At 30.7% G+C, this 16,467-nt stretch overlaps 1 protein-coding gene across 1 annotated transcript; it reads right to left on the bottom strand.

The window, feature by feature from the left end:
* Positions 1-200: 200 nt before the first annotated feature.
* LOC121225316 (transcription factor MYB83) lies at positions 201-3,236 on the bottom strand. The gene is made up of 2 exons (XM_041109579.1): positions 2,851-3,236; positions 201-1,004 (listed from the first exon to the last, which is right to left on the bottom strand). Exons 1-2 carry the CDS (start codon positions 3,129-3,131, stop codon positions 413-415), a joined length of 873 nt encoding a protein of 290 aa, XP_040965513.1. The 5' UTR covers positions 3,132-3,236; the 3' UTR covers positions 201-412.
* Between the last annotated feature and the right edge of the window lie 13,231 nt (positions 3,237-16,467).

The following is a 16,467-nucleotide window of genomic DNA, read 5'->3' as shown; positions in this document are numbered from 1 at the left end:
TATGATGCTGCTTAAATCGACCATCGATTTTCAATTCAATCAGTTCAACTGACCGATTCGATCTAGTAATAACAATATTACTTTAGAAATTGAAATTGTTCTTTCTTATTTCTATTACAAAGTGTATACATGGCTTATTATTTCATTTCTAAGTCAATCAAAGTACCCATTTTCCTCTTCACAATAATACAAAAAATTACAAAGATTTTCATGCCACCTTTATTCCATAGTGTTATATATATATCCTATAAACTTATACAATTTTTTGTAAGTATTGTCGAAATCTATGAGAATTTTGTAGTCCTTTTTTCACTATCAAACAAACAAGGTTTTAAGGGTTTTTTTTTTTGGTAATGGACTCTAGGGTTTTTTTTTAATGTTTTAATTTTGACCTAAAATGTTTTAATTATATTTAACTTTGAAAATCAAGAAATGGAAAAGAAGAAACATCTTTCATCAAATCCTCCAAATTCCAGTCTCCAACTTTAATCTCTTCACCTAACCAAAAATTCCCGACAGCCGCACCGGTCATTACGTTCTCCGATTTCATACTGCAATCTACGTTATTGTTGTTGTTTGTGGTGGTGGTGGTGGTGATGTCGCTTTCGAATGTATTCTCGATTTTAAGGTTTTCTCTAACAGTTTCTAAAGGAGGCATGTATAGTTCCTCCCCACATAACATCTCGTTTTCACCGTACATACAGTTGACGTTTGTCGCAAAGTACCCGACGGTGGCACCGAATGCAGTCCCGGGGTTCGTGACGGTTGATTGCAAGGAAGAATTGGATGAAGTCGACGATAAATCGATGTACGTAGGCAAAAGAACACCTTGTTGTTCCATTGTAATGAAGCCGACTGGATTGGAATCTTTGTTAAAGTTTGATGTTGATGAACCGATGGTGTTTGGTGAAGAATTTTTGAGCCTTTTCTTTATCGTCGAATTCCAAAAGTTCTTTATTTCATTGTCGGTACGACCAGGCAAGCGAGCCGCAATTTGAGACCACCTTGAAACAAAAAAGAAGAAGGATTAAAACATGAGAAAAACAAGGGTTTAGTATTTTTTTTTTGTAAGAAAAGGAAAGTGTGTGTTAATTATGTTTTTGTTTTGTATGTTTATCGTATAAAACGCATAGATTTGTGGCTTCAAAATGAAATTAAGTTGGACAGAAGCAAAGAAAATACTATAAAATTTCAATGTGATCATGGAGAAAAAATAAAACTAAATTGTGTTAAGTGGACAAGATAACTTTTTTATGCAATATATGAAGAATTAAATATTTAATCTATATGTTGGTTGAGTATTGGTTCGATCGGCATGGACATTATTGCCAATGTAGGAGGAAGTGGGTTCGAGTGTGTTGAAACACATTATTCTCCTATTTATAGGTTGGAGAGGAGGCATGCATTATATAATTGTAGGGTTGAGTATCTTCAAGTCAAAGGATTGGTATTTAGGTACCAAATAAAGTCTAATGTTTTGGGCAAAAATCTTCCCAATTTTTTAAGCTTCTTAAGATATTTGATTGTAGATTCTTCATACAATAAATAACTTTAGAAAATATGCTCCAAGTCTCTATATTTTTCGTACATTTAAAATTCAGTCACTTTATTTTTATTTTCAAAAAATTATTCTCTCTACTTTTTAAATTTCAAAATTCAGATCAGATTATTAACATTGTTAAACTTGTTAAATTCGCTAGTGCGGTATTTTGAAAAAAAATACCTCACTTGGTAGTCATAAAAAAACGATGTTATAATGAACTTGAATTTAACAGAAAAAATTTAACGGTGTTAATGATTAGACTTGTATTTTTAAATAAAAAAAATAGAGTGATTAAATTCTTTCAAATAAAAGGAAAGAGACTACATTTCAACTATATAGAAAATACAAGGACTTAAAACGTATTTTAACCTTAAAAAACCCTTTGAATGGCTAAATTCATTCTATATGTATTTGCCATGTCGCTTTCAACTTTATATCTCCATAAGGAGTATATATCAAATACGCATTTCAAAGTTAACAAACTTGGTTTAATTCATGTGCATATATGCATTGTTGTTTTTCTTCATTAAGTACTTTAAGTGATTCTTACTTTTGCAAATATATATATATATCACACCAACTACCTAAAAACCCTTGACTCAAGGCTTTACAGCATGCATGTATGTGCCAAGCAATTTTTAACCAGAATAATGAGAGAGCTCTTCATTGGTGCTTCACTTTTGTGATATTTTCAAATCACCTTGAAAGTCTTTTTCATATTAGCTTTTCTCCAATTGCTCCTCCATTTCTTGTTTTAGTTTCTTTTTCTTAAAAAATCAGGGAGCTTATAGCTAGAAAGTACATTTAAATTGCTAGAAAGAATTGCTGGTTGAGTCTTAACTCGATTGGCATGGGCATTGTTGCTAATATAGGAGGACGTGAGTTCAAGTGTGTTGAAGCACATTATTCTCCTATTTATGGGTTGGGGAGGGGATATAGGTAGTTTAAGGCATTACCTCCAAAAGAGCAGATATGATCAGAATCATTTACCGTTTCCAGTACAAAAAAATTCATATAAATATTTTAAATGGAATAGTTAACGATAATAACTATTTTTGGACTAAACCCAAAATTTGAGCATAGTAGAGGGACCGAAACCATAAATTGACCTTTGCATTTATGCTCTATATTTCTAATCAGGGTTTGAGGGGACTATAATGATGTACAAGACTATGATCATAAGCGCTTATATTTTGTCAATGAAATGATATTGAAGGCAATATTAGACTATTTCCATGTAATTATCATTGCTCACCATTAATAAAAAAAACTTACACAACCTAAAGATAAGAAAGGAAGGAACATACCTATTGCCGAGAATAGAATGTAAATGGACGATTAGTTCTTCTTCTTCTGGCGAAATGGCACCTCGTTTGAGATCGGGTCTCAAGTAATTGATCCAACGGAGACGGCAACTCTTGCCGCACCGTTGCAAGCCGGCGTTCCGAGCTACGTCACTCCAACAACCTTGGCCATTGGTTAACATATAGTTGATGAGCTTATCATCTTCTTCGGGTGACCATAACCCTTTCCTAAGCTTATTGTTAGTAGTAGTAATAGTGCTACCATTGTTAGGCTTCCTCATCATGTAAAATAATAAAAAATCTCCTAAGAGATGAAAATTTAAGAACTAACTAAAGACTTGGGTTTATTTTTGTTGATATTATAAACGAGTTTTTTTTTGGTCATAAGGAAATTAGTGGAGATTTTATAGAAGAAGGGAGGAGGAGGCTTCATGGTGGGGGAAATGGTGGTGATGATGATGATGATGGTGATGGTTGTGGGGGTTTTGCTTAGAATAGTGGAAATGAAAGAGGAAGGGGAGTTGGTTGATGGGTCTAAGTAGAAAAACGGTTTGGAAGGGGACTTATAGAGAGAGAAAAGAAAGAGATTAATTGTAATTTAATTTAGCTTGTTTACGTTCTCACCTTTAAGATTTAGCATCTCCATCATTTTTAGCTTTTTTAGCCGACAAGCTTTTGGAAGTTTATGTAAAAGTTGAGGTTTTATGATAGCAAAAGCTTAGATTGAGAGTTATCATCCTGCTAGAAGTTTATCTTTGAGGATCAAACTTAAATTATCAAATTTATCTTTGTATATGTTTATTATTTAGAATCCTAAAGGGGTTAAACTGAAAATTTTCATCTTTGGGGGGCTAAAGTGTATTTTTAACATTAAACTAACTTATAAGGGTGTTCATAGTTTAGTTAAAACTGAATTAACCGACCGAACCGATCTAATTCAGTTAATCGACTGGTGGTCGAATTTAGTTCGGTCGGAGATCGGTTAATGATTTTTTGGAATTTCGGTTGTCGATTCATTCGGTTCGAAATTGGGTAATTAACCGAATTAACCAATTAACCGAAATAAATAATAAATATTATATATAATTGTTAACTTTTTGTTTGGTTGTTAACTTTCAAGATTTATGTAGTGTATCTAATGTATTATCTGTTGTTTTCACCTCCATTTATAGTTTTTTGAACTATTAAAAAAAAGAAAATGAACATTAGCAATGTAATTTTTATATGTTTTATACTTATTTTAATCAAAAGACAAAAAAAAAAATTCGGCTCGGTTCGGTTCGGTTAATAGTTAAAAAATTTTACATTTCGGGTAATTTGGTTCGGGTATTAATCGAACCGACATTTGAACACCCCTACTAACTTATACTTTTAAAAACTTTAGAGGACTAAAATGATAATTTGCCATTTTGGGGGGGGGGTTAGTGTAGGTCCTATCTAGGGGTGAAGCTAGAAAGTTTTTTTGGGACAGAATTTTAGTTGTATAATTTTATGAGAGCTAAAATATAATTTATCATTTTAATAGTTTATATCTTTATAATTTTTTTAAAAGATTAAACCAAAATTTTATCATTTTAGGGGCAAAATGTAATTTTACCATGCACTAATTTAAAATGTACCAATTTAAAAAATTCATAAATTTTAAAGGGTTAAAATTGAAAATTTTCATTTTACAGGGTTAGACCTATCCAGATTTATTTTGGTTTAAGTCTGGATATATTTTGGTTATTAATCCATTTGTTTTTATTGTAAAAGTTTTACGAATGTGTTATTGTAATTACAACTTTGTTTGTGCATTGTATTGATTATTGTTTAGATTAATGTAATTATATGGATGTTTTATTTGAAATTGTTAATTGTACTTGTACCTTAATTTTTTTCATAATTTATATTTTCATGAAAATAGAAATTGTTGATACAAGATACAATACGGGAGGAGGATAAAGAGAAGGTCAATGTGGTGCTATGGAGGCTGGTTCACCTGTGTAAGTTGAGAGTCGAAAAAATGACAAAATGACAAGCTGATTGAGAGGTCAAATGTTCAGAGTAACCTTAGGATGTTCAAGGGGTTGATCATTTGTTCATAGTTTTCTAGGGTATTTATAGGAAATGTCCCATTATCCATTGGTCCGACCTTGGCTAGATAAGCGTTTAAACCCGTTAAATGCACAATGGATAATCATCTGCACGTATTATGGGATTCTATCAGTATGAGGTAGTAAAGCTATAATAGACCCCTTATTATCTTAGAAGTATGTTCACATTAAGATAGCATTCTCCTTTAAGCTCGAGTGGTAGATCCCTATTTGAGGTGGAACGAGTGGTCAAGATCAGTAAGTCAATGTAGAGTCAACCATACCCCTTATGCTGACACGTATCTTTTTGTGGAGAAATATAATAGAAATATTTTTAAATTTTGCTCAATAAAATACCTTTAATGTATACGGATAATTATTTTATACACTCTCAATGAAAAAAATAATCATAAATGGATACTAAATGATATGTAAAGAGTCACATTTATGTAAGTATATTTTCCCTTTTATCCCCAAATGATAAATTACTTTTGACATAACCTTATTGAATGACTTACAAACAAATTAATTAATTGTTAACTATAATTGAAAATACTAACAAAATAATTATTGATACACTTGGATTAATGTAAAAAATTTTAAAAATAATTATTACAATAATAAAAAAAGAAAAAAAATATTGTGATATATATTATTTTATTAATAAAATTATAATTAAACACAATTTTAATATTTTCGTAAAAATGATATAATTTAAAACTTTCATTATATAATTTTTATTCTTATTTACTCGAATTCAAATACGAAAAATCTTTAAAGCAAGTACAGATAATTTTAAGCTTAATACAAATGATATCGTATGACTAATTGCGAGTATATAAATTAATAAGTTCATATAAAGTAGTCCGGTTGAGTTTTAGCTCGATTGACATGGGTATTGTTGTCAATGCAAGAAGATGTGGGTTTGAGTGCGCTGAAACTCATTATCTTTCTATTTATGGGTTGGGGATGAATTACGAGTAGTTTTAAACATTGTATCAAAAAAGAACAAATATTATTAAAACCGATAATGATTTTGTTCAATATTTTTTAAGTAAATATATGTTTTTATTAATATATAATCCAAGATATTTTGCTTCAAATTCACATAATCTCCTCTTTTTTTCTTCTTTCAACATCTCATGATCCAACACGTGTTTTTGAAGCTATAGAGGTATGAATGATTAATTTTAAATCATGCATATAGGACATATATTTAATATTATATTACACATTTAGGAATTACTGTTAAAATAATATCAGATCAGTTGGTCGAAATGTTGAGATTAAAAATCGATTGGTATATTAGTTTGAATAAAAGGATCGAGCAATAATTCTGAATTAGTAAAAATAAAATCAAAAATCAAGACAAAAAAGGGAAAGTGAATTGATTTATAATTTTATAATTTTTAAATTTTTAAATTTTATAAAATTTTAATTAATTAATTATTATTGGATTAACAATCCAACCGATTAAATCAAAATCTGATTTAAAAAAAAAGAAGACATATATTTAGGTTGTGATGGAAAAAGAAAAGTAGAAAAGACTCCTTTATTGGATTGTGAAATTATTATAATAACCTTTTTTTGGTCACATGAAAAAAATGTGACAAAAAGAGGGATTTATTGACATTTTAAAGTTATATAAAAATATTGGTTGAATTTTAATTAAATTGGTATGGATATAATTGTCAATGCACGTGGGTTCGAGTGTCTTGAAGCATATTATCCTCTTATCTATGGGTTGGGGAGGGGCTATGGATAGTTCTAAGCATTGTGTAAAAAAAACAGATATGATCAGAATCTATAATGAAATTATTAAAAAATTATATAAAAAACAAATAAAATTATTGATTGATGAAAGGGAAATATGAGGACTTTCAAATGTGTTCCAATCACATAAAATTAGAAAGCTTATTGAGTCATATCAAATAGTAGCATAGCCTACACAAATATATATATTTTTAAAATATGAATTAAAAATAAATCAAAATTTATAAAAAATATAAAATATTTTAAACAAATTATTACATGAAAAAAAATGAATAAAATACTGGTATACGAGTTATCAATATGATTTACATATTAAGAAGTGTTGAGTACAATGGTAAGATACATTGTAATCTCGAAAAAAATTTAAATTCAAACATTTAAAACGATATTATTGAGAAGAACCTAAAAAAACATAATTTTTTATTTGTAATTTTTGAGCTTTTTAAATTTAATAGAAGACATAATCATTTTATCCAGGGTGGCATCAAGAGGAGGCAGTGCCTTGGCCCTCTAAAAATAATAAATTTGTCTATAAGTCCTTAAAAAATATAAAATAGGAGTAATGTTATAGTGGAATTTTACTTTTGACTTTCCAATCAATCATAATTAAATTATATTTTCTAAATAAAATTTTTTCACTTCTAAAATTTAAATTTAAATAATTTAAAATTTTTAATTTTATGGTCTTACATACATAAAAGAAATTAATTATCAAATATATAATTATATTCTCAACATAAATTACTTAAATTAAAATTGTTGATTTGGGTGCCACATTTGCACTGTTACATGCCACGTAAGCTTTCCGTTAGTGTAATGTGACACAAAGAGAGAAAGGATTGTATGAAATTGTGATTCCACGTCATTCCTATCTCTTTCTAGTAGAAGAATGTCAAATCAGAATTTTCTTCCTGATTTCAGTTTTTCCTACTAAAAAAATTCAAATTCAACAAAAAAATGCTAGAAATCAGGAGGAAAAATCTGATTTGTCATTCTCCTATTGAAAAAGGATAAGGATGACGTGGAATTACAGTTTCATACAATCCCTTCTCCACCAAGGACCATCATTTACGACTCTCGATAACTTTCAAGACGAAGAATCCAATTAAACTTAAAATTTTAGGATCGAAATAAAAAGGATATAAATTCAAGGATTAATTTAGTAATTATCTCTTTTTTTTTTCTCAAATTAATTACTAAGCAATTAAGAAACCAACGTGAAGAAAATAATACAAGAATTGTGATTCAAGAAAATGAAGTACTTTTGCCTTCAGATTTCAGTCACTGACATTTTCAGCAAACACATAATTTAACAAAAAATTGAATCACAATTAAGGTGGGAAAAACAAGAAGAAAAGAAATATGCTGAAACACACGCACACACATATCCTTTTTGACTTTCCAATTTGCGCCTTTTAGAAGCAACACAAGTAATTATTTATTGGTTTTCGATTGAGTTTTAATTGGTATATGTATTATTATCAACGTAGGAGGACGTGGGTTCGAGTGCGCTGAAACGTATTATTCTCCTATTCATAGATTGGAGGTTATCAATAGTTCTAAGCCTTGTGTCAAAAAAGAGCATATATGATATCCTTGATTGTATTGATAAGATTAAGTTTTCGAGATTTTAATGACCTAAGTTCAAGTCTTGATATATGTAAACTATATGTGAGATTTTTCATATTTATTCTAGTTTTTGTTCGAATTTATATTGTTCTACCCTATTGTGTGTTGATTGTAGTTATTCGGATATATAATTTATATTTGTAATTAAAAAAAAAACAAAAGAATGGGAAACTACACCTTTTAAGGTAATTTACATTATAAGTTATTTGATTTTGACACCAATTTTCACATCAATAAACATTTAATTTCATTAAATTCAATCATTGAAGTTTTATTACTAATAAATTGGGCTAATTATACTAACTGGATTAAGTAATTCTGATAAAAGAAAAACTTAATTGATTGTATATCCGTGACTTAATATGATGTCTCAAAGATAATTATATTTTAAAAAGACAATTAATTGTTGAAACCAACTTTTACATTAAAATTATTCAATGAAATTAGCATAAATGATTTAATTTGCTAATGATTGAAGTTCAAACAATATAACAAGTGGTTAGGTGCAATGGTAAGTCACATTGTACTCCTAAAGGGAGGATTTAAGTTCAAAACTTGGAAACGACATTATTGGAAGGAACAACCAAGAATCCTAAACATGAATCGTAAAATATATAAAAAAAATTATAACAAAATTGATGTTTCGATCAATGACCTAAAATGTAGATTACCATTTTTGTGTATAATTTTATTTTAAAAATTTGAGAAATGGATAAAAATGTATATTTACAAGTATAATTAATATTTTTTGAAGTTACTGCAACATCCATATAATTATAACCAAAATTAGTCAGTACATTGGATGAATGGATAATTGAAATATATTCAAAACTAGAAAAGGATAAATTTAGACATATAATCAGAATTAATTTACACGAGATAGGACTCGAACTTGAGATCTCAAATTTCTATGGACCTCAACCTTGTTTTTTTTTTTGTTGACAATTTCCAGCCTTCAAAATCTAAGGCCTCATTACCATTGTCAATTACACCTCGTTAGCTCACCTTGAGTCTTACCAGTCTCACAGGATAGCACCTTGATCGAGACTTACCTTGTGAGCTAAGGGTACCAACGAGATCGAGACCTTGTGAGCTTAAGACTTTGCAAGCCTATGACATCGTGAGCACATACCATAGGGCCTACACCTTGGCATAGATAGAATACCTACTAATCGTACATCACATTAATCGTTGTCTAAACATGACATCCCATGCCTATGAAAAAAAGGACATCAATGGATTAAGTGAAGCTCTAGAAAGTATAGAACTAGTACAAAAGTGACACATGGTGTCTTAGAAAAAACTAAAGGTGCCCTTTTTGAGTAACCTCAAGGACTAAGGATTGGGATCTCCCTCTTTTCTCTAATTCTCAACTACTTTTCTACCTTCTTCGTAACTCCTATTTTTTAAGGAACCTAAATTCTAATTACCCACGATCATTAATGTTTCTCGTTCTTAGGGTAAACTTTCACAAACCACCTCAATTCCAATTTTGTATCAACATGCATATATATTGGGAGGGATGCACTTACAGTGGTATAAAATTAATATGGTTTTACCCCATTTCGTAATTTTTCTACAAATGTGATAACACTCTAGAATAACGTATTTTTATGTATTAATTATGTATTTATTCTGAGTATGATCCTGCTAATTTGAGCTATTTATGATCTTTTATCTTATAGGGGCTAAATTTGAGGCAAAAGTAAAATTAAGGGCCAAAAGCATGAATTTAGAGATAAAATGGGCCAATGTGCGACACAAGGAAAAGTTGGTGCCAAAAGTGCAAGCATGGAGGACATAAGGGTTGAAATGCAAAAAGAAGAGATTTTATTCTATTAAACTCTATTTTAATTATATTAGTATAATTAATATTGAGATAATTATTAAGGATTATTTTTAGGATTTTATTTTATCTTTATTTATCTTCAATTAAATGTATTTATCTTTTAGGAATTTAAGTAGGATTAGACTATCTCCCCTAGCACTATAAATAGGGGGTGAAGTAACTCAAAAGGAACACCATCTTTTTCTGAAAACACTCTCTCCTCAAAAGTCTAGGCTTTTGTTCTTCTTATATTTCTTTTCAATAAAATCTTTATTTTTATTTTATTTATTTTCTTTTCTACCACAACCATGAGCCACTAAACCCATCTAGCCGAAGGTTGTCGATATTCCCCAAAAAGGGTTCTTGAGGCTTAGAATCCGTACTTAGCCTCCTCGCTGAGTATTCATTGTTTCTCTGCACTACGGGGCCGACGCTTCCGTCCATGTCCCTTAAGAAGTAAGCTTTTCAACATATGCAAAGGCGGCCGCTTTGTATGTTTTAGGAAGGTTGCACAGTCAGTTCGTTAGCTTACTGCGTCAGAGGTTGGCGAGCCCAAGAGACAAAATGACGTGGGATTCGCCATTGAGAAGCGTTGATCTACCATAAGACGATCCCACAGAAGAGATTGTTGGCTAGAGTCAGGTTCCACTAAATCGTAAGTCTAAATCCTTGGAGCTGGTGGTCGTAGGCGTCCTCTTCCACTATAACTAGCTTATTCGGTTTGGGAAGGATCATCTAAAAGCCGAGAATTGAACCCAAGGCAGAACGAGACAACTGGAGGCTGGAATCTCCCATAAGAATTTCCTTTCTCTCAACTCTATTTTTAATTTCTCAAATTTTCGATTCAATATTCTTAATTCTGTTTTTATTTTATTCTTCATTTTCAGATCCAAACCTTTAATTCTGTTATTTTTTATTTTTTTTCAGGAACGTAGGTTGTCTTGGGCAAGACTTTGCCTGGGATTCCACGGAACAAGATATTGTGCAAATCCAGTCCCTGAGGATTTGACCCTACTTTCCTTTTACTATTCTTTTTTCATTATTTATTAGGGATAGGATATTTTTGGTGCTTTCAACGACCGCATCAAAATGATATTTTAACAATCCAATCATCATATTTCATATTTTATTTATACAGATCATGCATGTCAAGTTTGGAGTAAATAAATTTTTTAACTATTTATTTTATATAAAAAAATTCAACTGCTACACACACACATATATATTAATATAAACGACTTTTAGATCAATATGACAGATATATCAAATTATTTCGAAATTTTACATGTATGACAAATACAATTATATTAATAAATTTATCAAATATCAATTGTAATAAAAATTACGAAATGATGTAAAACTACGTTAATTTTAGACGAATGTAGTAAGATTCCTCCCATTTAATATTAATAATTAAATCATTTTTAACTGATAACTATAAATTCCGGTCATTTAAAGAAAAAATCGTTGATTTTTCATCGTATCCACACAGTTCTTCAAAATATAAATTGCTTCAATCAATTAGGTTCTAGAAGTAGAGAAAATCAAACAGATTTAATGGTAGTTTAAGTGCAATTATGGTGTATTGGGTGAAACTCCTCACACGTTTCAACTTTATATTGTCAACACATAATTAAATTGGTTGAACATATAATTATGTAATTGGAAGCCACTTTGGACATTACTTAAATTCACATACATAATATATACATATATTCACATATTTCGGGATTTATTCAATTTGCATGAGTATTATTGTTAATGAAGGAGGACGTGAATTTAAGTGCGATCAAGCTATTGTCCTCCTATTTATGGGTTTGGGGGCTATAGGTAGCTCTAAGCATTATATAAGAAAAATAAATATGATCAAAACCTATAATGAGATTATTAATATATATATATATACACATATATGGACATTGCACAAGCCATTGAAATAGTCTCTTTAATCATGCATCCTTTGAAAGTAGAATCCAAATTTATTAGCAAGGACACATACTTGAAATTTAGCTTTTCAAGACTCGGTTCGAGTTGGATTCATGCGTGATGTTAACAATAAGGACGAAGTTAGAAATTTTTTGGGGTTGAGATTAAATTATATATTTTTATGAGAGTTAAACTATAATTTTACCCTTGTATTGACTTGTATCTTTATGGTTTTTTTAAAAGGACTAAATCGGAATTCTAATATTTTAGAGGACAAACTATAATTTTATCATATATTAACTTACAATTTTATAATTTTTTTTAGGACTGAAGTGGCAATTTCTCATTTTAGAGGGCTAGGGCCCTTGTCAGCCCCTCCTCTCTTTGCCCCTGGGTATTGATATAATTGATAATTATTAAAGTTCAGTCTGATTCGAAATATAAGCATTACATTTTATCCAAGTCTATTTATATTTATAAATGATTAATCTAAGTGCATTTAGATTTTTCTATATTGTTTTTTTTTCTTTAAAATATTATAACATTTATCTAATATTTAGTAATTATATATATCATTTATGACCATTGTATATTTTTCTTTTCTTTTTTTTTTTAAAATTTTAAACATAAACAAGTTAATATATATTTGAATATTTATATTATAATCTAGTATATTTATTTTTTATGTGATATAAATTATATAATGTATAAAATAAAAGAAAATTAACGTATTATATACTTGGAACGAATTGATACGGACTCTAGCTTGAATATTGGAGTTCAAGCAAGGCTTATATTTTAAACAAGCTTAATTTTTGTTGGTCCAATCTTATTTTCTGAGCCTAATTATGTCAAACAGGCTTTAGGGTCTAGGTGAGTAGCTCAATCCTTCAACATATCTGAGTTAGACGTCTACATGGGTTAGGTCAAACCTATGCACTATATCAATATCATACATAGTTGTCGAAGCTCAATCCGACTTGAAACAAGTCTCAAATTTTATCCAAACTCGCTTATAGTTGTTTACTAGTTGCAAATAAATTTACAATTACATTTTTTTTCATAAATTAAATAGTCTTTTAAAAGAATAGATTGAATTTTATTTATATTTTATTCTAAATAAAATCATATAATTAAATTCTATAGTTATTTTTTGAGTTATAAATTTTGTTCTGTTAGAATTGTGTGACCCAAATTCTAAGAGATTGCTTGCAAGTCAAGTTAAACAAAAATATATTTTCTTTCTAGAAGATTTAGTATTTATTAGTATAATATATTTAACATTTATTAGTATAGTTTATTTGACTTACTAATTTAGCCTATAAATAGGCTCCTTTACAATCTTAGAATTATGAGACACCCATTAGATTAGAACTCATAACACATTCAGAGAATTTTGTGTTTACGTTTGAGGGTTCTTTGTTTTTCGGGTTTTTGGGGTTTAGTTTTTATCTCCATCTTTTGTACTCTTCATTCTTTTGCCATTATAGTAAAATTATCTTTGCCCGTGGTTTTTTATCCTCTTTTGAGGGGTTTTTCCACGTTAAATTTGTGTGTTCATCTTCTCAATTTCTTCTACTATTTTTACTTGTTCGTTGCTTATTCGGGACGATCCTAACAAGTGGTATCAGAGCTAGTTTAACTTTCATAGATCAGCCCGGTCAGAGATGGCAGCAACAAGGTTTGAAATTGAGAAGTTCGATGGTGAGACAAATTTCAATCTGTGGCAAGTTCGGATGATGGCAATTCTAGTTCAAAATGGCTTGAAAAAGGTTGTTACAGGGAAAAAGCCTGAGAATCTAAATCAAACAGAATGGGAAGAGCTTAATGAAAAGGCCTTGTCTGCAATCCAGTTGTGCCTCGCGAATACAGTATTGCAGGAGGTATTGATGGAGAAGACCTCATTCGCCTTATGGAAAAGGTTAGAAACTCTTTATGCGACTAAGTCTCTGGCTAACCGTTTAGTGTTGAAACAACGTCTATTTACGTTTCGCATGAACGAATGTGAGCTTCTTAAAGATCACATCAGTCAATTCATTACTCTTTTAAATGATATAAAGAACGTTGAGGTTTATATTGACGATGAAGATCAAGCTATGCTATTATTGTGCTCTTTACCCTCTTCATACAAGTCTTTCAGGGAGACCCTGATTTATGGCAGAGACAAACTCTCGTTCGAAGATGTGAAGGGTCATTTGTTAAGTAGAGACAAACTCGACAATGAGTTTGATTTGAATAGCAAAGCAGATAGACAAGCTTCCGTTTTGGTAGCATCAAAGAAACGAGACAAAAGGTGTCGCTATTGCAAAAAGTTAGGTCACGTCAAAGCAGATTGTTATAAACTGCGAAATAAAAGAGCTGATGAGAGTAACGAGGAAGATGTAGCTGGTGCTAATTTGGTCGATGAAGGCGGTGATGATTTCTTGTTAGTGTCAACGAGCGATAACTCCAAGCTTACGTCTGAGTGGATCCTAGATTCAGGATGTTCTTTCCACATGTGTCCCAATAGAGAATGGTTCTCCACATACAGTTCAGTTGAAGGTGGAGTTGTGCACATGGGAAACGATTCATCTAGTAAAATAATCGGTATTGGTACTGTTAAAATTAGGATACACGATGGGACGATTAGGACACTCTCAGATGTCAGGTATGTACCTGATTTACGAAAGAATCTCATCTCCTTGAGTATTTTAGACTTAAAAGGATGCAGAATCAACATCGAGTCGAGCGACATTAAAGTATCTCGTGGAGCTCTCGTTTTGTTAAAAGGTAAAAGAACCGGCAGTCTTTATATTCTGGAAGGTTCTACAGTGACCGGTGAAATCGGACGTCCCTCGTCCGTTACGGAGTCAAAGTCGACTCATTTGAAGCGGAGGCAACTTGGTCATAGGAGGGAAAAAGGTATGACCGTTTCGTTGAAGAGAGGTTCTCTTTTGGATGCAGGTTTTGAAAAGTTAGGGCACTGTATTCGTGAAAATCAGACCCGGGTTAGTTTTGATTTGGCAGTGCACAAGTCGAAGGCTAGAAGTCTTCCAGCTTCTAAGCATAGATTCGACTCAGTTAATTCCCTGCATAGTTCAAGATAGGCCCGTGGCGGGTTTTGGCAAAGATGGCATTGAAAGAATTCGTGTCAAGGTGGAGATTGTTAGAATTGTGTGACCCAAATTCTAAGAGATTACTTGCAAGTCAAGTTAAACAAAAATATATTTTCTTTCTAGAAGATTTAGTATTTATTAGTATAATATATTTAGCATTTATTAGTATAGTTTATTTGACTTACTAATTTAGCCTATAAATAGGCTCCTTTACAATCTTAGAATTATGAGACACCCATTAGATTAGAACTCATAACACATTCAGAGAATTTTGTGTTTACGTTTGAGGGTTCTTTGTTTTTCGGGTTTTCGGGGTTTAGTTTTTATCTCCATCTTTTGTACTCTTCATTCTTTTGCCATTATAGTAAAATTATCTTTGCCCGTGGTTTTTTATCCTCTTTTGAGGGGTTTTTCCACGTTAAATTTGTGTGTTCATCTTCTCAATTTCTTCTACTATTTTTACTTGTTCGTTGCTTATTCGGGACGATCCTAACATGTTCTTTACGGGTTCCGGACACAATAGTTTTAGGGCTTTATGGGCTTCTTGGATTTCAATTTTTCTTTTCTTTTCGCAGTTGAATTTTCTCAAGTTTTTTGAATTCTTTTTTAAGTTTTGAACTTTTGAATTTTTTAAATATATAAAAATAAAATAAATTTTCGATTGAGTCTTAAGTGGATTGGTATGGTATTGTTGTTAATATAAGAGGATGTGAGTTCAAGTGCGCTAATGAATGATTCTAAACATTGTGTTAAAAAGTAGAAAAGAGGCCGCATGATGAATGAGAGAAGAGAATCTTAGGATATTTCTTAATTACCTAACTAATATTATATATAAGGGTAATTTTGTAATTATTCTAGGTCAAGGTGAGGCGGGTTTAGGGTAAGTTCGACTTTCATCTAATCTAACTCTTTTTTAAAATTAACTCACTTCGAACCCGATTTCAAAAAAAAGAAAAGAAATTCGACCCAATTGGGTCGGATTGGATTAGAACTTGTTGACTTTAGCTTCTTCTTTTTTTGCCATATCTGAACTATACTACTAGACCTACATGGCAAGACACATATACAATATAAGGGGCCACATATCCCAAGAACAACCGAAAATTTTTTGAACTTCTCCCACAACTCTACAAGAACTAGCGGCTCTAAACATCTCGTGTGATTTTCTCTAGCTGGTTTATTTACACAAGAAACTTTACCATATATGACAAGAGAAATTTCTGAGTGAATCTTAATATAATTTGATGGTAATTCACATGAAAAGTACATAAAAATCTTCACTACGATGAATTTT

This window comes from Gossypium hirsutum, chromosome D13 (assembly GCF_007990345.1).
Source record: "Gossypium hirsutum isolate 1008001.06 chromosome D13, Gossypium_hirsutum_v2.1, whole genome shotgun sequence".
Taxonomy (NCBI): Eukaryota; Viridiplantae; Streptophyta; class Magnoliopsida; order Malvales; family Malvaceae; genus Gossypium; species Gossypium hirsutum.
This window is presented reverse-complemented; position numbering and strand designations above follow the sequence as displayed.

What these genes read in the sequence shown, in the direction of transcription:
- LOC121225316 (XM_041109579.1), bottom strand. Translation starts at nt 3,131, where the DNA reads ATGATGAGGAAGCCTAACAATGGTAGCACTATTACTACTACTAACAAT. An exon ending in CATTCTATTCTCGGCAATAG is followed by an intron (nt 1,005 to 2,850) that starts GTATGTTCCTTC and finishes TTTTGTTTCAAG; the next exon opens with GTGGTCTCAAATTGCGGCTC.